Raw genomic sequence first — 21,520 nt, forward strand, 5'->3', positions numbered from 1 at the left:
CAGCGGCTATGCCCCTCCCAGATGTTGCACGCATCCAATGTGCGCCTCTCACTCCAGTGATCCAAATATCATCCAGTGGTTGCGTAGGCACGCGCCCAGAGAACATATCGCACTCTGAAAATAGAACATACGTGAGCACTGAAATCGATGCAAATGAAAAATATTCCGTGTAGACGCAGGGGAGTCGTGCAGTCGAAAGGTCCAAACGCGTCTCTGTTCAAACGGCTGCTCAAGGACGCGACTGACCCAAGAAAACGGTGTATACACCACAAATAAAGGAAAGCTCACCATCACAAACCGGAGTCCCAAATTTAGTTTAAAGGTATAAGCTGTAGTTTTCAGAAACGGTTGATAATACAAATCAATGATGTAAGCACTGACTTCATAGTGGCTAACACATTTTGAGCCAGTAGCTTCTAATGTCTCTCACATATTAGCTAAATATTGTTTTCCAGAAAACCAAAATATGGGAAACCCTTAGCCCACTCTTCAAATAAACTTTAATTCAAAGACTAACCGACAATAGTATTTGAAAGCATAAATTATGCACAGTGACTTAAAGAAAACAAGTTAACAAAAATACTTACATATGTCCAGAATGCATAAAGTTTCACATTGTCAAAAGTCACTGAGTTATTTCAAAAACATCCCAAAGGAAAGGGATGGGAGAAAATCTGAATGATCATACAATTAGGGGGGGGGCATCAAAAGCTTAGAAAACGTATTAAATACCAAGTATTATTCTACTCAGGAATAGAAATGGGAGGATGGTCTACAGAGGTTCAACACACTTCTATGAAACTAATAAACAGCATCATCTGTGCGATGACTTTGGACAACAACATCACTTTCATTTGAAGATATAACTCTGGAAAATACATTCTACAGGCGTACACCAAGGAAATGTGCTCTCTTCACAGACAAATGTTGCTTCGTGAGACAGCATCTGCCGCAAAAAAAAAAAAAAAAACGTGCTCCAAATTCTGATCTCTTTCTCGGGTTTTGACTTTACAGAATTTTGACTGGGTATGTTCATCATCATCATCTTCTTTTCCCTCTCAAATGTAACAACAGAATAGCTTTACTGGGTTTTATTTACAGTACTTTAAAAAGTGTTTCACTTTCATAATGGCCCCTGTCGAGTCATTAGCATGAAGAGGTAGTGTTTGTTTTTTTTGAAGAGCTACTAAATCATTTGAAAAAGGGCCACTGATCACGATCTGCTGATTATCATTTTTCTGAGCGCTGATGTCTTGATTCATTTCACCGTCTTCATTTATCTCCACGCAGTGGAAAGAATGAAAATTAGGTTAGTAGACCATTTAAAAAAAAAAAAAAAATCTTTTAGAAAGGACACAAACTGTTGCCAAAGGAACAGAATGAAAGTAGTGCTACATGTAAGGACACACTAAGTGCAACAGGACGTAATCATAGAAATTACTACAAAATGTCAAAATTGGCCAAGATGCAAACAGAAGAGTTATTTTGTTCCCAAAAAAAAGATTCTAACTCAATTAAATAAGATGCACATTATACAGTTAGCCTGACAATGTGGCGAACAATGTTGCTGGTGACAGTGTAGTTTTATTTAGAGTTACAAAACAAAGTTTGAGGTCAAATGATTCCTACAATTTGTAATAAGGGTGAGGGGGGGGGGTGAGGGACATTCTTCAGGAAGGAAAATTAGATCAACCAACAGGACACTAACACACAGAGGGTTCAATTGACCACGCTCACCCAAACAATCACTTAAAAAAGCCCTACACCAGCATGAAAAACAAGCCTAGATGTATTCGTACATCTCCTGGAATGCCTTTGGTGAATCTTCAGATGAGCGTATCATATTATTACAGTCCAGAGGTAAGTCTGTCTAATAATATATATTATCACCATTGGGAAAAACAAAAGAAAAATGGCACAAAGGTGCACCAGAGAAATCGGTGGTCTCCATCTTGGTCACAATTTTTTTTCCTTTTAATCTCCGTGTGGAGTTTAAATTTGCTGCAGTAATCTGCAGTTGGCGCAGACACTCTCGTTCTTTTTGACTAAGAAATCACACGTTGAAGCCCGCTCCAGTATGACCGGGCCGCGGGGACAAAACGACTCGTTAGGGGGAAGTCCGTGGCACACAATGTACTTCTCCAGGCCCAACAGCAGATTGACAACCTCTGTCACGGAGGTCAAATGGGCCGGGTAGCTGTCATACAGCGGGTGGGTGGGGAGCAGCGGCTGCTTTTGGACAGCGACCTGATAGCAGAAGCCGGGGTCGATCAGCACCACGGTGTCGGCCATGTTGGACTGCTTCGAACACTGGATGAGCTGCAGCTGTGGGCCTTCCACCATTATAGCATACCAAAGGATTGGCAGTGCAGAGGAGCGTAAAGAGTGCAGTAGTTTCATGAGCAGGTTGTCTACATCTGTCCCACTTCCAGTTGGGTTTTCAGCCAAACTGAAGATCTGTGTAATCTACAGATAACATGAGGATGAAAACATAAGACAGGATTATGTGGGGTTATTCGGAAGGCCAAGACAAAAAAAAAGTTTCAACTCGACGCTCACCATTGGGAACTCTTCTTCCTCCTCCTCCTCCTCCTCCTCCTCTTCCTCCTCTTCCTCAACCTGCCTTGGACCATCTCTGTGTCTGTGCAATCTCTCTGTCTCCCATTGGCTTTGCTGGTCCTACATTAACAAAAGGTGAACTTGTGCACATTCAAAAATATCTCACTACAGTACATTAAGGGAAAAATTAACCGAGACTGAATCTCGCTTGCATAATACTGAATCACATCAGCTCTGCATGCAGCTATCACTGACTTTAAATGAGTGTAACGTCTCTTCTTCAGCTTGTTTTGCACACTCAAGAGTATTTCTCTCATTTAGCTCTTCAGTTATATAACACAGTTGAACTCACGATGAACATAATATTCAACATTCTTCTTGCGTAATCCATACCGTAACTCGACTGCAGACATTCATGTCAGAGATTTGGAGCACATTATACCAGTATAGCTTCACTTTTATGGATTACACTGCCTCCAAGTGACTGATGCAGTTCAAACTAACCCCACAGGCCTACTGGAAAAGTTGCATTCCCCGACTGAAATGCTCTTTCTAAATACGCATTCTAAAGTATTTAGTCTAAGAAGCCACATGCATGGAAACCAGTAACCAGGACCGTACTCATGAGCAGAAGTGCATGTTGCTGGGTGGGCATGCTGTTGCTGCTTGCATATATGTGATCCCCTTGAGAACAGGGCAGCAACAAGTGCAGAAACCCGCTCAACAGGGGGACTTTTGAGACTTTGTTTTAAAGATTTAAAGAGGAAAAAAAGCAGTCAGTTAAAGCTTTGTTCAAGCAACAATTCCTTTTGTTTGCTGTACAAATAGAAGTGGTATGAATGTGTTGGGGATGAAGGAAGAAAAACACATCACATTACACATCTTTTGATTGGGATTCTACTGTTGCCATTACAACTCCAACAAAAACTCGTCTGCTCGCCGGCACTACTATTAAACTTCTACAAGTACTACGACAGCGCCTACTGCTACTCCAACTGAGTATTTTAGACCCACAAGAAAAAACAGAACAGTTTTATAGCACATCCCCTGCTGACACCAGCTGGACTGTGCTGTGGCATAGATTATCCAGTTAGACAGACTACAAAGTCTCAAAAGTCAAGCCAGTCTAAGATTCCTCCGGACAGCACGTTATTTCATTCATGAGTACATTCCTGAGTAGTTACTGGGTACAAATACCCCCTCGCAAAGATGATTTTTTTTACTAGAAGGTTATTTTTTGCTTTACAGACCGTATTCCTTCAGTAACACACCATTACTATACTAGTAGAAGTCACCCGACTGCTGAAGTATTGATAAATATCTTTGAAGATCACCTTTTGCCATCTGATCAAAATGTCTGAAGTTGAAAAGTGGTTGAATAATTCCCTCTTTCAAACAGTATTTTCACTTAGGTTTTTCCAAAACTCCTCATTTGTGAGTGGAGGTCTAAATGCAAGGCCAAGGCCGTTCTTTATTGGTCCGAGTTCATGCTACGGTTAGGCACGAAGCGGCTAGAATTTGTATGGTCAGCCAGAAAAATCCAACTAATTATATACAAAACATTCAGAGCTGTTTAGTCGTTAAAGCAAAAGGCTCCCAAACTTTGAAAAGACAACGTATGCGTCACATCTTTAGTCTGATGCAGAAGAGATAAGGCAGAAGAATGTGAACTCACTGCGTGGTTATGGTTGATGTGAGGGACTCGATCAAGGAGTCCATTCCGCACCCCAAAATCTGAGTGATTCAACTGTTGAAAGACAAATTCAATTGATATTCTGTTTGGTTTAGAGAACTTTTAGATGTCAAAAGCATCTACTTAAAAAAAAAAGGAAACCTGCATAGATGATCGGTGGTTTCTGACATTCACATCAAAGGAGTGTTTGGTCCCTCTTGGAGACTCGGTGCTCCAACTCATCTAAGACATTAAGACATGAGTGAGGCTAAAAGAGGCCAAGAGTCCTTACTGAATTATAAAATGTGATGAGGTGTTATTCCAAAAACAAACACTAAAAGGCAAAGAAGAAAGTTAGTTTGGAACAAAAGTTCTTGACCACTCACTGGTTGTAAATTACTGTCATCATCATCGTCATCAGTAAAATCCAACCCAAACTGCTGTCCTCTAAGTTTCTTAAAACTTGACTTTCGACTGTATGTGTAGTAAGGTCTGGGCCTGCCTGGAATCATTGTACTGTCCGTCCCATACTCGCTTAGTCCCATCTGGAAGGGCAACAAATGTCTCTGCCAAATATAAGCACAGGACTGTTTACAACCAAAAATGTGACATAAATCATGAAACAAAACCCAACAAATACATCACTAAAACCAGAGACTGTTACCATTGCCTGTCGCTGACACTGTCGTAAACGACACTTCTGCCTCTTTTTGTTACTGCCTCCAAACTTAGGTTTGTCTATACAGAAATCGCACGTGCCGCAGTCTTTCCTGCAGAGACAGGCCTTGCACTCCCCACAGGAACGCCGCTTCCGCTTCTTATGCCACTAAAAATCAAGAATAATAGGGCAAAAAAGAAAAAGAGAAAAACAAAATAAAAAAAAATAAAAAAAATCAATTATTGCATTATTTTGTCAGAATAAGATCTGTGGTAAACGGGTTTCCGCTGTCACGTTACCCACAATACAAAAGGTGTAACACAGGTAGAGAAAAGCTTTCTAAGGACAACTGACAACATTTAGCTCATTTACCATTTTGAAATCGGTAGAGAACAAGACCAATTTCCTCTTCTAGGCATGTTTGCTACTACAAGCTATTGAAATTTTGAGATCTTGCAGGATGCAGATGAATCCTTTTGAAAACAAGTAGTACATAAAGAACTACAAAAGTCTTTAGCCACCCCTCATTTCTTTTCAATGAGCCAGGAAAACAGGGGGGGAAAAAAGGGAACATGCAAACAGAAATGGATATACAGCATATATGTTAAATACAGAGTTTGTACAATTCTAATGAACTCTCTGAGACGAGCTTTCTGTCATTTCTTTAAGTAGTTTTCAGGAATAGTTCTCCAGGCTTCTTGAAGGACATTCCAAAGCTCTTCTTTGAATGTTGGCTGCGTTTTTTTCCGTTCCCTGTAAACATGATCCCACACTGCTTCAATAGGATTCATCCCTCCATTAAGACCTGTTGCCACTGATTTTCAGTCCACTTCTTGTGTCATTTGGCATAGTTCAGCCTTTTCTAACTGTTTCCCTTCCACCCTTCCATTGGAACCGTTTCTGACGAGGCTGATGGATCAACTGAAGGTCCAGATGCATCTCTGAGGTCCTGTATCGGGTCTTTGCTGGACTTCCTCCCATTTCTTAAGGACAACACTTTCAGATACTGTTCATCTGCTCCCCTAACCCATTATTTTTCTTAAGGAACCATTGCACACCATCAGAAGCCTTTGGGAATAACCTTGTTAATGCAAAAACTGCATTTTTATGTCTGTCAGACTATGCAGTCTTTGGTATTTTTCATAGATGCAGCCAAATGGGAAGAATGTCTTTGTCTTTGCAACAGTCTACTGGTAACAATGTGCCTAAAGATACTACTTAAAATAGGTCATTTGCTAAGTTGTTGGTTAGGTTGAGACACATTACTGGTTCATCCGTTGAGTTAGGGACCTTTTTAAGCTCATAACTCTTCTGAAAATGGTCAGGCACAAGGACTGGTCTGAAAATGAGTGAAAAATGTCTTAAGAAACACTTTGAAAGACCATTAGAAAGCCTGGGAACATATTGCTCAAGACCACTTTAAAGATTACGAGACAGTCTGGATCCTTGGGAAAAAAAAAACAAATAATAAATAGGAGGGGTTACTTGAGAAAAACTCCAGATCAAATTTCCCTCACATTCTCCTGAAAATCTTTGATGCTCGAGTCTCAAAATGGCTTCAGACTATTCAAACCTGAAGGGGTTCTCTGGGTATTTCAGCAGGAAATAACATCAGCAAGACTGCAGGTTGAAGGAAGAAAAAGTAACAAACAAATAAAACCTCACATCATCATCGTCGTCAGTCGACATGTCGTCCTCATCGAGGTCCACGTTGACTGAGAAGTTCTCCGTATCACTGCTTTTGAGACTTGGGTGCTACGCGGGGAAAAGACATTCTTTACATGGAAAGACGTGAAACTCAGTGTTGAGTTCAACAAATACGGCAATATCACAAAAGTGTTACCTGCGAGTCAGTGACTTCATTCTGGAAAATGATAAGAAGAAATTAGGAAACTGAAAAGGCAATGAAAGTCAAATATTGAGTGGAGGTGACTGTGAAGGCTTTATTACCTGGAAACTCAGGTTGTCGTCATATGTTTCAGGAACATCTACGTAAGGCTTCTGGTGCATGAAGCTTCCACTTCCAGGACTCTGATGGAAATGACACAAAAAAAGAAAAAAATACGAATGATGTAAAAGTAAGAAAAACAAGACTAAATCGACATAAAGGAGAACTGCGGTATTTTCAACATTAAAGCTGCCGTCGGCAGGTTTTCAAAATTCCGAGTCTAAAGTCGGAAAATTCAAACTGATACAACTTTCAGGTCCCTCCCCCTCTGTGGACGAGGTTGTGCACGTGAGTTCACACCAGTGTGCGCGCACACAAGCTGGGGGCAGACTCACGCTCAGCATGGAAGACATGGTTGGTGACTGTTCTGCTCAGATAATAGATCAATAATAAACCTAACGTAACAACCGGGAGCGCTCGATTTTTGCGAGCACGATTACAGGCTTCAGAGGGAGCTACAGAATTCGGGATTTTTCCTAAACAGCCTATTTAATATTCTACTTCCAGAATCCCATGACAGTTCAAGCTAATATGACTAAAAAAAAGTTGCCGACGGCAGCTTTAAGCCTCTTTTCTGAGTCGTTTGCAATGTTTTAGAACCCCCCTCACCGCTTTTTTGATGTTTACTGCTGTCTCCGGTATTTGCCTAATTTAGATTCTTCTCAACCTGCTTCAGAATGGCAAGTCATGTGCATGTCCAAAAAGGTCCGTAAAAGCACCATAAACGTCCGTTTTCAAAATCATCAACTCACCGGAGTGGTTACTGGTGTGCACTGGTAATCCATATCAAATTTCGTTGCGAAAAGTTGCTTCTGTCGTGTTTTATTTGACATTTTGTAAATCCCATTGAGTTCTATTGAAGACTGGATGTTCGTTGATATTACTCCGTCACCGAAACCATCAAGTAAGTTTATTTTATTCTTGTTCTTATTCTTATCTTGTTTTATTTTTACTGTCTGTACGCTGCGACTGCAAAGCAATTTCCCAGCTGGGATGAATAAAGTAGTTGTATTCTATTCTATTCTAAGTGGTTTGGAGTATAGCAAGTCAGATTCAACTGCTTAGCGGAAGTTTATCCACGGCTGTGAGGTGGCTAAGAAAATAGTTTGAGCATGAACGAGCTGCCAAATAAAACACGACAGAAGCAACTTTTCGCAACGAAATTTGATATGGTTTACCAGTGCAATAATAATTTTAGTAATAATTTGGCAGCTCGTTCATGCTCAAACTATTTTCTTCGCGGTGGCGGAGTAATATCAACGAACATCCAGTACAAAATGTCAAATAAAGCACGACAGAAGCAACTTTTCGCCACGAAATTTGATATGGATTACCAGTGCACACCAGTAACCACTCCGGTGAGTTGATAATTTTGAAAACGGACGTTAATTGTGCTTTTACGGACCTTTCTAGACATGCGCATGACTTGCCATTCTGAAGCAGGTTGAGAAGAATCAAAATTAGGCAAATACCGGAGACAGCAGTAAACATCAAACAAGCGGTGAGGGGGGTTCTAAAACATTGCAGACGACGCAGAAAAGAGGCTTAATGTTGAAAATACCGCAGTTCTCCTTTAAGTGCATGCATCATCATCATCATCATCATCATCAGCTGACCTTGCGAATAGGACATATACATCTGCGTTTCCGACATATGCGTTTCCTGGTCTCCGGACTCTGTAGTCCATGCTTGCAGTTAGCACACTGTCCACAGTTGACCGTGTTGTGACATCCCACACACTGACCACAGGGAATCCACTAGCATCGACGTAAACAAAATGAGAGAGGCTTTTCATTTGATGAAACGTTTGTGTGTTATGATGCATTGAGACAGCGGTATCGCAGTCTGAATATTTGCAGCCAGATGCGGCGCTTTGGGGCTGCAGCTTGCTGACAGACGATACTTTACCTTCCTGAAACGGATCATCGGATGCTCTTTTGTCTTGGACGCCGCTAGAATTTTAAAAAGAAGCAAACGGTAACTATTAAAAAAGGTGTTACTTTGTAGTAGTGCTGTGCGACATGGACAAAATATTGTATCCCGATGAAGGTCATTTTATATCGCGATAACGATATATATCCAGAAATAGTATTTTTTCTTAAAATTATATATACATGTATATGAAATGAATGGCAATTTCTGAAAGGCGTCTGGGATTTCTCGGTGTCTGCGGGACTGCTTGTCATAGGGGATGCCTTTGGTCAACGATTCGTTCAGGCTCGTTTGGTGTGTTTTTTTCTTCGTTTGTGGTTTGGAGGTAGTTTGTCGCATCTTCTCTGTACTGTTCTTCATGTCGTGTCTTTAAGTGATAGAACAGATTAGACGTGTTCGAATCGCTAGTAACGACTTGTTGGCGGCATGTTTTGCAAATTACCGTTGTCTGGTCGGTGTCTGACTTTTTAAATCCAAACCAAAACCACACTATGGAATTCCGGTTCCCTCTTTTCGGCACTACTTCCTCCCCTGGGTTCTGTTTCCATTGTGTTTTCCATCGTACTCTCCGCCCAGCTCTCCGCCCCTGTGATGTTGTTGTTTGTATCCACGCATGCTCCCTTAGCACTGCAGTAAATGAGTCTTTGCGGGTGATGTAAAAATGCTACCGCTAAGTGGTAGCGTTGCTGCAGTTACATTTAGCCTTCATTCATTGTTCATACAATGTGAAATTTTCATTTAAAAAAAAAAAAAAACAACGATATAAACAATAGAAGGCTACATCGTATGGTAGACATTTCTATATCGCACTACGACATGTATCGTAATATCGCACAGCACTACTTTGTAGCTTTCATCTTAGACGCAGCGTTGCCTCTGTGGGCAGACATACCCCAGCAGTTTGGACAGCAGGGCCTCTTCCTCTGTTTGTCATACCATGTACCTGTGAAGGAAATACCACACTTGGCACAGACCCTGCAGAAAAACAGGGTTAATTACAGGGTGCTGCTAAATACAGCAAGAGTTTTAAAGATTACGTTAAATATCATGCAAGATGAGAAAATGATGGACTCACAGAGTGCCCTCTTCTAACCCAAATTCTCCATTTATGGAAGGAAGCGACCGAGACGAGGAGGGGAAAGGAAGTCTAATCCTATCCTCCGCAAGTGGATCTTCAGCACGATAGCTTTGTCTTGAGGCTCCCATTGAGCTGTTTAAAGAGACGCTCGTTTGGTTGTAGTTGACATTTCTGGGCCCAGAGTTTGGGGTGAGCCTGTGGTGGGAGTCAGGAGTCTCGGCCCCCTCCCCTCTCTCCAGCCAACTGGACTCTGAGGAGGAACGATCTCGCGGCCTCCTCTAAAGGTCAAAAAACACAAACCACGATGTGACTGACTGCAATACAGGCCCCAAAACTGTCAAACGTTTTAATTACCATAATACTATACCTTTACTCTAGCTCGAACTCTTATTGGCAGTCCTTCCCCTTCGTAGAACTTGCCAGTTTTATATTCAAAGTTTGACAAATCAAGGTGTCCTTGGAGCACTGTTGCTAGTTCTACTCTGCTTCTCACCCGATCACCCCGCGGACTGCGAAGAACAATTACAACCACTAAAAACAAGTTGCAGGTAAATGTTTCCATTACCGCTTCATCTGTTGAATAGACCTTTTTGATTCATCAATTGCTTGGTCTTTATAACAGTGAAAAAGCCAGAAGAAAAACGCCCATCGCTTCACACATTTCTTTTTGTGTGTTTGACGAGTAGCAGACACTAAATTTTCATGAACCGCAATCATATAAAGAGAACAATGTGGAAAATTGTCAAACATTTGGATATTTAGAGAAAAATGCTCAAATTTTGCCTGAAATGAGATCATTTCATTAATAATCAAACAGCTAAATAAAAACGATAAGCAATTATGTTGATCCACCTGAGCAGAGCAGAGGAAATTCTTTCAACCTGGCAGTACTTACCTGAGGTAATACACATCCTTCTGGCCAATGCTCGACCCTGAACGTCGTACAACCTCTTTGCGTTTCCAACCTCCTCCAAGATCGGGCCACTCGACCCATCCCTCATCAGGGTGTGATCGCTTACGGCGAGGCACATTCAGGCTAAAATCAAAAGATGGGAGATAAATATCTGAAAATACTGAATAATGATAAATAATAATAAATGATCTTGCTCCGCTGAGTCAGAAGACTAATATAGACATCTTGGCATACGTGGATCATTACGGTCTTTTAGTTCCATGCATAATAATTCCACTCCTGCGCTTTGAAGATGAATTTAAACATCAAAATCCATTCTAGACACAACGATGCTCATGACAGGATTACAATATAAAATGTCACTGATTTGCTGAGAACCAACATATTGAGGAAAAAGCAGTGCATCACAAAGCATGACCACAGATGGAAGTAAAACAACATTATTCCACCTACTTATAGAGCCTTTTGAAGGGCTTCTCACTGCCTCCAACGCTTTCACTCTTTTCACTTTCTCCTGCCACACTTTCTTCCTCTGGATCGTTTCTGTCTGGGCTGAGGGCATCATCGTAGTCGTCGTCTTCAAGGGGCTCAAACCAGTCAATTAGAGGCTCGCCACCAGCAGCCCTAACCTCCTCTTTCACATCTGCCAGGATGGCTACCTCGGGGTAAGGGCTGGGGTTTTCTTTTGTCTCATCTGAGGGCATTGGTGCTTCCTCAGAGGGCTTTCCTGTTTGGGGACTCTCCTTCTCAGTGTTTTCTTGCACATTTTCCTCCACAGGCTCACTGCCAGGGGTCTGACTCTCAACGGCGTCCTGGTTCATTTATGCTCCAGGTGACGCTTCAGATGTTTAAAGTGTTTTCCTGCAGAAAAATAAGTTAACTTCTACAATAGGACATGCATCTTATTTAAAGTGGTGTCTTTTCACGCTGCCCTTCGGTTTAACCACTTGAACCTGGCCTCAGAGACACTGGGAGGGCGGTTTAACAGTCAGTTCGGTGTCAGCTGCTCAGTGTCCTCTGACAAAACCTGGGGGGGTAAAAGGAAGAGAATGTCACTAATGAAAAGATATCAAGTACATCGTATCCCCATAAAAGTAACAGTTAACCGAACTTGACTGCTGCATTTCCGTAGAGTTTGTTTGGGCATAAGACTACAAAATATCAACGATTAATTAGCTAGCACTGGAATGTAATTGTTGTTAGCCACGTTAGCCACACAGGTTACTCTCAACTGCCAAAAGTGGCGTTAATGCTGAAAAGCTTCAATTTTTAATTATCATTGCATGCAAATTACTAGCCTATAGTTTAGCGACACATCACGCAATATTAGCAAAGTGTTAGATGGATCAAACATTCACTCATGTCGGGGATGACGTTAGCCTCCGCTAGCTTTAGCACCCTTACTAGGAAGACGCTATGCTGATAATCTGATATCATTCCGGAGTTACGACCTTTTTTGTTGTTTTTACAATATAGAAAACGTTTGTGGCAACGAAAACACACACCTTTCGGCTGAGATTTTCCAGATGCTTTGCACTCTGATAACAATAGGAAGGTCTTTTTCACTTTATGAGACAGGGCTACGCTGGATTTCTACCATGCATCTAGCACGACCAACGAAAACGGTCGAGCAGCCAAAGACGAAAGAACGTCAAATATATATCCGACTGGGTCGTGTCCCCTCGTCTAAAAGCATAATGCTACTAAAGTAAAATACCCGTTTGGACTAATATATTCACTATTTATCTCTCAGAACATTACAAATCGATATATAAGATTTTAGACTTTTTATTGAAGCTCTACCAATGTAACAATTCAATTTCCAGGTGTTTTAAAAGTATTTGTAAAGTTTCTAATGTCGCCAAGCTTTATCCACATGTATTGTACACTGGGTTAGCTCAAACATACCTTTTTTTAAGAATTATGTTGGAAGAAAAAAAGTACACTCATAACAAACGGATAATTTGGCTCGTCTTCTCACTACATACGAGGAAGAGGGGGAGAACTCTCTTATCCCGACTACGTCTTCTTTGATCGTGCCCATCCGTTTTGCGGTGATGCGTCCGCGGAAGGTGTCCTTTTAAATGTCTGAACTCCATCACAGTTTAATGGATAAACTGGAGTGTCCAGATAATACATCCTAAAAATGGGAGAATAGGTCTGAGAAGATGGAAATATTTTTCTAAGGGACACTAAAGCTCAATGGATTAATAAGAGATTGTCAATTGTAATTGTGATTTAACAATCCAAATTGAATACTTTAATTATGATCATTATTTCTCGTGCTTTAAGTTTTCTGCAGTGTCTGAAGCTTAAGTGCAAATATTATGCATATGGGGTCTCTCTTAAATATCATCCATCCCTTCATCCATTTTCTATTGCCACCCAATCCAACTCAGGGTCGCAGGGTCTCGTAAATATCACCTAATCTGAATACATTTCCAAACCAAAAGGAACACAGAGGAAATAAATATGGTTGGCAGATTAGTTTTTGTTTAAGTATCTCTATTCATCACTTCATTAAAATAAAAATGTTGTTAAAAGGCAAGATTAAAACATCAAAAATTCGTAAGATATACATTTGGTGAACCAAATGTTACTTAAGTGGAGGTTTTTTGCTCAGACAAGATAGCTTTGAACTTTTCCTACATTGTTTCAAAACCCTCAATCAACAGCTATGTTTCAACTAATAGACATCACCATAAATGCTGCTTTCTCATCAGAGCAGAGGGCAGGTTTCTATGGAAGTTTTTCTGTGCCAGAGTTTGAATTTGAATTCCTAATATCAAATTTTTACAGCATCAAAATCAGACTTTGAATTTGAAAAACCAACAGTGTAGAAAAAAAATTCAACTTCCAAAAAATTCAGTGGAAAAAGAACCAGACTCAACATCCGGGTAAACAGGGAGAAGCAATAGATCCCTGTCTCAATTCATCCAACGGCAGCCAATCAAGTTACGCTCCATTGGACAGATCAGCCATGTCCACCAACGCGGGTGATGGTGCTTCAGTGAGTGAGTTTACTTTATTTGCCATTTGTGTTAATAAAATTGAGTAATAGATATTACTAATATCCATTGAGCTGATCTGATGAATTGAGACAGGGATCGATTGCTTCTCCCTGTTTAACCGGATGTTGAGTCTGGTTCTTTTTCCACTGAATTTTTTGAAGTTGAATTTTTTTTTACACTGTTGGTTTTTCAAATTAAGTCTGATTTTGATGCTGTAAAAATTCGATATTAGAAATTCGTATTCAAACTCTGATGGCACAGAAAAACTTCCAAAGGTTTCATCATGTTTTGTTAGCTTTCTCATTTTCAAATGATCCCAAAACTCCAACATTTGACAATGAAAATAAATCCGAATGTCCGCATTTTAGTTTAATAACGTACAGTGACAAAACTTTATTAATTACAGATATTTTTGTGATTTAGATGCATTTCAGAGTAAGCACTAATATCACAGATCAGAAAGGAATGGACATAATGGAGTAAATGATACAGCTTGTGCACGCACACACACACACACTTCATCTGCAGCATATTTAAGGTGTTTATTCATAGTGCGCATACCAAAAACAGCAGTTTTTCCAGTCAGCAGTGTTTGCACACAGCTTTAAGAAAATATAATATATATTACCATACACACATTTGAAAGTCATTATCCACTCAGTTTTCATCAAAGAAGTTAACAATCTAGAAGTTTACATCCGTCGCACTACAATCTCCTGGTAAATGCAGTGATCTGATCCAAGAACTGAAGCAGATTGGTTGGACTACCTATCCTTGTTGCTACGAAGATCAGTCGTCACGGGGTCGTGCTGAATAGTTTGGTGCAACATCAGAGCAAGCAGACCAGCTCTGTTGGTCATGGCAGTCCTGACATTTCGCTCCTGTTCAAAGAGCTCGTCCAGCTTGTACCACTGTGTCCCAAAGGAAAAAAATAAGTTTGAATTTGCTATTTTGCATCCAACTTACTCACGGTGGCTGAAGGACAAAGATGTATTAGTTTGGAACAGAAGGGAACCAATGAAAACATTGTATGAGTTAGAGATTTTCCTTTAATGTTTCAAATGAGCAAACTGCTGCAGCAGTCATTAAGTTTGACTCACCACCCTGACTCGCTCCAAGTCCACCTCAGCTCTCCTCAGCTTTTCCCAGTTGTAATGTTTGTTGCACTTTCTTTTAGAGACTCTGCAATAGTCCCCTGTCAGCTCAAACACATTCTTCACAAGAGGGCATCCACACACCTCATCTACTGAGATCTAGACACCAAAACAAAACATTATACAGGCTCAACAAGTGGGCTATTTTTTTTATGAGCCACAGAATTATGCTGGAAATTGGCTAATGGGGGTATAACACCGACCTTGGGATCTCTGGAATGCTCTGGACACAAAACCTGAAGCCTTTTGCAATACGTCTTGCTTTGGGGGTTGTACACATCACAAAAGAGTCTGGTTGCACTGCAGGAAATGAACACATACGCATTACAGCAGCTGAACAACGACAAAAAAACTTTAGCTAAAGTTTAAGAGCAATTTGTTTCTCCTACCCTTCAATTCTTGTGGGATACATGGAACCAAAGGAGGTCTGACTCTCATACTGTTGAGATCATAAAAAAATTTATTAAAAAAAGGGTTTAAAGTGGACACGTTTCAAAGTGGTTTTTCACTTTGTCTACATTATAAACGTAACTTCAGCTCAGTGGAGGGAACAGAAGGTAAAGAAATAACCACCTTTGCATAGCACCTCTCCATATGTCTCAGAGCCACTTTTGGATTGATGGGATGACTGCAGGAGACACAGAAAATCTGCAGGTCTGTGTCCTCGCTGTCACCTTCATTCACCTGCAATTTAAAAAGAAATTCTTCCGTCACTAATGTAATTCGCAGTGAATGCAGCTAAAAGCAGTTTTGAACCAACGAGTGTGCGGCACCTCCTCGTCCTGCTGGACCGCCTGCTGCTTGGCCTTGGCGATGATGCCCTCCAGTTCATGGAAGCGTCTCTCCATCTCGGTAAGGCGCAGCCGGGCACTCTGCTGTTCCCGCCGGATGCGCTCCAGCTGCTTCTTACCGTGCTCCTCTGCGATGCAGGGACTCTGCTGCCACTGCTGGATACGCTGCGGGAGAATCTCATAGATCCGGCTGTGGATTGACAGCCACAAAGATACTTAGAAGAAATAACACGCATATGTTATACGAGTGTGACAAAACTAGTGACGTGTGGAATGCAATCATTTTGTTCTTGAATAAGATGTTTGGTACGCAAAAACCCTTCATTGTGTCTTTTGGGAGTGCTTCCAAATAATATTCAAATGTCAAAACGCCGAAAATCATGGTGTCGTTTAGCTGTGATAACAGGGTGCAGGATAACTTTACGCCACTGGAAATCTCCCATCTTGTCCACTTTTAAGGAGTGGATAGAGGTTCTAAGCTCAATGGCAAGCTATGAGCGTGTCACCTATAGAGTGGCTGGGAGGGAAGATCTATTTAATGAAGTATGGGGTCCATTCTTAGCCCAACTGCTGGATATGTAAGGATGACACTACCTACCTCTGCACACATACATATATATATATATATATATATATATATATATAAAAAAATAAATAAGTTTTTTTTTCCAGGTACAGGATATGTATGCTATGAAGACTTCCTAGGGTGTTGTGTTTTTTTTTTTGTTGTTTTGTTGATCTAGGTTTTGTGTTGTAAGTCTGGCTTGATGTGTATGTTGTTGTTGGACTGTAGTTTTGTTTTATTTATCTGTTTGTTTGTAAAGAAAAAAAAAAAAGACTGGGCAGATATTGAAAAATAATACATTGTTTTCTATTCTTACCATGTAACTGTAATAATGTAACAGTTAGTTTTTTGCATCTGAAAAAACATCAATTAAAAAGAAGAAAAAAAAAAAGAAGAAATAACACAACCGTTTTTGACTGCATACTTTATACCAAGCAGAGGTAAAGGAGGAAATTCCATTAGTTTTCTGAAAAAAGGAAAAGAAATCTCAAGCAGCAAATTAAAGAAGAAAACTAAGTTAGACGTGTGAAAGGTCTTACTTGGCTGCTAACTTCATGCCACAGTCCTCAGAGCAGTATTTAGAGTTGACTCTCGCTGCGCTAACACAGTTTGGCCCCAGACACTGACGCAGCCCCCCGTTGTCCCGAAACTCCCCCCTCTCACTGTGTCGGTTTCTGTCTTTGTGCTTTTGCTTCTGCTTGTGGCGACGAGACTCCTTCTGAATAGTTACAGGACAAAAAAATAAATATAGGGCGTTGCCATAGGTGATACCAGCCTTTACCGTGCTAACACCTGGCAGCACTTTAAATTCTGATGTCAGTTTCAATGAGTGAATAACTCTTACTTTCTTTTCGAACTTCTTTTCTCGTCTCTTCACGTGCTTCACCTTTATAGCTTTCTTACGCATGACAGGGCTGAAAGGCGGCTCGTCGTCGTCATCGCTGGGCCATCCCTGCGTGAAAGGAGAGCAGTCGATCAATCACTCAGCAATGTTTAGGACTTCCTGATGAAGAGTTCAATCCAAACCCAGCAGGTTTTTATGATTCAATAAAATGTTAGCGTACCATGCTGCTAAGTCCTGCGGCCTTGTACTGCAGGTAGAGATCTGCCTCGCTGTCGTAGTCGTCCGAGTACCGTCTCCGTCTATGGCGGGAATTCTCCCTCCTTTCGCGCAAAGAGAATTCCTCATCCTTCACACGCAGCATTTTCTGTTGAAATACAAATCGCGGCGGGTTGAAGATTTTCTGAAGCGGTCACAAGCGACTGCACAAAATACACCAGAAGCACAACGGAGTTAAAGATTTAAAAAAATGTATCTTTCAGCTCTCTTTTTGTGCTTCTGAACCCGTCTTTTGAAAGATATTCTAAATATGGAGTAATGTGTCCTGCCGCTATCCGACATAAAACATGACTATGAAATGAGATGGTAAGACAAAGCGACTTACTCTGGCTCGAACCTCACACTGTCTGAACCTGCACTTCTGTCTGATTTTGTTCGGGCCTCCATACTTCTTCATGTCCTTGCAGAAGTCGCACTGTGCGCAGTCCTCCGTCCTCAAGCAGGGCTCACATTCCCCACACATACGAACTGAACGCTTCACCTAGACAACAAAATAATTCACAGATTGGACAATCAAAGCAAAACGCACAAAATTTAGTTCCTACAGTTTAAGCTCGTACATTTTTAATTAAATCGTAGGTATTTGCAGTAACCGTATGGCTTCCCTCCCCTTTGTTTACATGGCGTTATTGGCTGGTAACAATGCAACTTACCTTAGATCCACGCCTCTTCTCACTTTTATAGTCTGGAGTGCTCGGGGTGCTGTACTGTCTGTCAGTTCTGTCCGACTCGGAGTCCTTATCGCGGTTTTTCTTTGATCTATATTTTACTTCCAAAGACGAGTTTTCACCTGGAGATCAAAAACACATAAACAAGCAAAATCTTGTTGTTGAATTACCTGACAGAGGAAATACTGCTGTTAACAAAAGAAGAATTCATCCTCACCTTTGCACTTCATGCAGTACCACTCCTGGATTGCCTTCGCCATCTTCTCTGTAATGTTGATGCAGTGTCCGTGGAACCACTCATTGCAGTTGTCACAGCCACTGGCAGTGCGAGAAGCAACGTTATGACCAAATGTACGAGCACCGCCGCATGCATTCTCATCACTTAACTGGTTGTAAACTTACATCATGAAGCAGTTGATGTCTGGTTTCCGACAAATACAGTAAAGTGGTGCGTTCTCCCCCTCCATACGGTTGGTCTCAGGTCCCGGTAGGGAATCAAAATCAGACATTTCACTGTCCTGAAATGTCAAACGACAAATCGCATTACAGCAGACCAGGTCACGCTGAACACCACCAACTGCTCCTAATTTGTCCACCTCGGTGAATGTCCCAATCACATATTAAATACACGTCTACTTTTCACTCTACCGGCAACAAATCAGCTTTTTCAACTGCTACTGCAACAGCTGGCTTTTAGAATTTCTTCCTTGAATATGTCGACATGTCTACAGACCAAGGTGTCACTGATAGCATCGACCGCAGTTTAAAATTGGGTCTATCAAAAAAATGGACCTTGCATGGGTTTAAAAACCTCTGTACAAGACTCAGTGTTGAAGCTGCACAATGCAGGTGGGAACCTCATCCTCATGTGGTGCAGTGGGAGCTGTGTAATGCTATACCATGGGATAAAATAATGAAAGTCTCTTATCATCATTACCATAATCTTTAGGTTACTGTGATCAACACTGTCTTCACCTTAAATTCTATACTTTATGAAAATACATACTAAGGTTCACATACTAAACATAGACTTAGCTTACAGGAAAAGTGTGGTGGGAAATGGTCTGACAGTAGGTGTGGTCATTCGTGTTGGTTTTAATGGTAACCTGACCACGTTACATGATCAACCCAGTTTCTGGTATCACAAATGAAGTTAACAAAACAACCTCAGAAGTATAAATCATATTTTAATCAACGTTATCCTCTCTTAAACCACGTCTTCAACCTGTTTCAGGTTTTTTTTAATGTTTTATAAAAAGATACCAAGACTTCCACAGGAGTTTCGCTGATTTTTACAAGACACAAAAACTGGGATTACTCATTCAGAGGGTGCAACTAACCCAGAGGACACTGACAACAAACTTAAAAACAACAACGCTATCGAGCTGACAGCAATAATTAAGGCCGCGATAGCAACATGCGCAGTTCATATACAACTTCAATGATGGTTTAACAATAGTGTTGCATAGGGTTGTTCTTTAGAAAAAAATATTTTTAGAAATTATTCAAAACAGTGGGAATTGGAAAGCTAGCTATAATTCCAAGTAAAGGGAAAATCCAGTTTACCTCGAACAGGAGCTGTGTTTACATACAAGTATGCTATATGTGCTAAAGTTAGCTGCAACGGCAGTTAGCATCGGCTAACTTAACATAAATAAAGTCTGATGACCAACTTAACTAGTTACCCAGAATGAAGAGAGAAGCTGCAACTCAAAAGTAAATATTACCAGCGACTCATACTTAACACTAAACTTCGTAACATTAAGCGAAGTTGGATTAGAACATGTTCCTGTCCAATGTAAACGGCTCTGTAACCCAGTTACTTTAGCTAACTCTTCCAGATCACAAGTTTCACACAAAAAAAAGACATACTGACCATATTAAGATTGTATAATCTTTTGCTAACAAAGCAATAGCAGATAGGTGGCAAATATTATACGAAACAGAGGTACAGTGGCTCGACAGCCGTCGTTATGCTAACATTCGTTCGGATAAAACTTCGCACAAAATCGACTACGCTCATTTTTGCTTGTATTATGATTGGCCTACGTTCTTCTTCTTTGGTGGCAGATGGACAACCAACCTTAAACTACTGCCACCTGGCGGTTTTTGTTCTATAAAAAAAACTCCTCTCTTACAGGATGAAAATACAGCCGGCACACTATTGAAATAAATGTGACTGTTATTTTTCTCGGCACAGAAGGACCAAATATGCCACACTGTCTAATGCAGAACAATTTTTAGAGTATAACTGATACATATATGATAGCATTGATTTATTCATAGTCATGTCAGTGTGTACATACACCTCATAATATTAAAAAGAAACATCAATCTAAAAGAGCAAAGACCACTCTTGTTTTTATTCCTGTTCTTACACACACACACATGCTCTTATATGCACATGTGTGACTGACCGACTGAAAGAGAGAGAGAGAGAGAGAGAGAGAGAGAGAGAGAGAGAGAGAGAGAGAGAGAGAGAGAGAGAGAGAGGGAGAGAGAGAGAGAAGGGAGATTGGAGAGGCTGTGAAAGAAGTGGTGGGATGCAGATATACCTCCGTCTGACAGCCGAAAGTTCACCGAATAATGCCTCTGTGATTATGGCTGCATTCTGGATTGTCCACCAATAAAATATGGCATGAGAAGTAAGTGAAATATGTTTCCTACCAAACTAATATGATGCTAGATAGTAAGAAGGAGAGATAAACATTCAGTTTTTTTGCCGTGGGTGTTTTTTGCACATCAAGTTTAGCTTGAATGTATATTTAGAAGCATAATGTTCAAAATAATTGTGACTTTTAATCATCAAATTAAATGACACAAAGTTCACTGAAGGGTAATCTTTTTATTTGGCTAATTCAGGTTTCCACAATACAATACAATGCTACATTTTGATTTTTTTTTTTTTGTGCTTTATAAATGACATTTCCATGTACAAACATGTGAATAGAGAACCTCAAATAAAGTAGCTTTAAAAAAAAAAACACTCATCCTGTCATGTAATGTGAGTATGACTTAAGGGCATGAATCATTAATGAAAGCAAAATCAAGATCTCACCCTCTCGTATAGATGCCTGATGTTTGTGTGATGCCTTTCATCCAGATCATAACCATAGCTAAAATGGAGATTAATAATAGATTAACTACTATGCAATTTCCAAGATGTCCACTCATCACTAACAGCTGAGAAACCTCAGCAACGAATGTGACTCTGGCTCTGAGGTTTTTGCACTGAACAACAAAGTTACTTTCTTGTGTATCAGGGAGTTGCAGGTTCAGTATTTGACTTATCCCCCCTTACTGGTCCTTCTTATCTCTTTGAGAGCAAGGTGCCACAATGGATGACAAACTAAATTCAACAGATGTAGAAAAGAGGGATGACAGAAGTGACAAGTTCTGTAATTCACAAACCACTGAATTCTCAAAGTGGTCTGTTGACTCCACCGCAGGT

The 21,520-nt window shown here is 40.6% G+C and overlaps 2 protein-coding genes across 3 annotated transcripts; both read right to left on the reverse strand.

Annotated features, from left to right (window-relative positions):
* Nucleotides 1–482: 482 nt before the first annotated feature.
* Nucleotides 483–12,374, reverse strand: mbd1b (methyl-CpG binding domain protein 1b). Of its 2 annotated transcripts, none has more exons than XM_075460308.1 (17): nt 12,266–12,374; nt 11,214–11,787; nt 10,743–10,883; nt 10,215–10,356; nt 9,845–10,125; nt 9,662–9,744; nt 8,746–8,789; nt 8,454–8,594; nt 6,840–6,920; nt 6,733–6,753; nt 6,555–6,644; nt 4,896–5,057; nt 4,618–4,797; nt 4,394–4,474; nt 4,235–4,306; nt 2,560–2,679; nt 483–2,466 (listed from the first exon to the last, which is right to left on the reverse strand). In XM_075460308.1, the coding sequence occupies exons 2-17, from the start codon at nt 11,579–11,581 to the stop codon at nt 1,993–1,995; spliced, it is 2,481 nt and encodes an 826-aa protein (XP_075316423.1). In that variant the 5' UTR covers nt 11,582–11,787; nt 12,266–12,374; the 3' UTR covers nt 483–1,992. The 2 variants fall into 2 exon arrangements, with proteins under 2 accessions (XP_075316423.1, XP_075316422.1); XM_075460307.1 differs by having other exon boundaries at nt 4,618–4,818.
* Nucleotides 12,375–14,294: 1,920 nt separating this feature from the next.
* Nucleotides 14,295–20,112, reverse strand: cxxc1b (CXXC finger protein 1b). Its single transcript, XM_075460311.1, has 14 exons — nt 19,946–20,112; nt 18,472–18,587; nt 18,287–18,387; nt 18,055–18,191; nt 17,727–17,882; nt 17,346–17,489; nt 17,126–17,233; nt 16,821–16,999; nt 15,699–15,906; nt 15,499–15,609; nt 15,315–15,364; nt 15,129–15,225; nt 14,872–15,024; nt 14,295–14,682 (listed from the first exon to the last, which is right to left on the reverse strand). Exons 1-14 carry the CDS (start codon nt 19,946–19,948, stop codon nt 14,536–14,538), a joined length of 1,710 nt encoding a protein of 569 aa, XP_075316426.1. The 5' UTR covers nt 19,949–20,112; the 3' UTR covers nt 14,295–14,535.
* Nucleotides 20,113–21,520: the final 1,408 nt, after the last annotated feature.

Source organism: Odontesthes bonariensis, chromosome 3, assembly GCF_027942865.1.
Source record: "Odontesthes bonariensis isolate fOdoBon6 chromosome 3, fOdoBon6.hap1, whole genome shotgun sequence".
NCBI lineage: Eukaryota > Metazoa > Chordata > Actinopteri > Atheriniformes > Atherinopsidae > Odontesthes > Odontesthes bonariensis.

Bases quoted from the DNA above. Each gene is read 5' to 3' on its own strand.
- cxxc1b (XM_075460311.1), bottom strand. The intron at 17,883-18,054 runs GTAAGTTGCATT...TTTGTTGTCTAG, and splicing joins AGAAGAGGCGTGGATCTAAG to GTGAAGCGTTCAGTTCGTAT. The intron at 15,025-15,128 runs GTCGGTGTTATA...TTTGGTGTCTAG, and splicing joins AGCATTCCAGAGATCCCAAG to ATCTCAGTAGATGAGGTGTG.
- mbd1b (XM_075460307.1), bottom strand. From the start codon at position 11,581: ATGAACCAGGACGCCGTTGAGAGTCAGACCCCTGGCAGTGAGCCTGTG. The intron at 10,884-11,213 runs GTAGGTGGAATA...TTTTGATTTTAG, and splicing joins CCCTTCAAAAGGCTCTATAA to CCTGAATGTGCCTCGCCGTA. The intron at 9,745-9,844 runs GTGAGTCCATCA...GTTTTTCTGCAG, and splicing joins GGGTTAGAAGAGGGCACTCT to GGTCTGTGCCAAGTGTGGTA.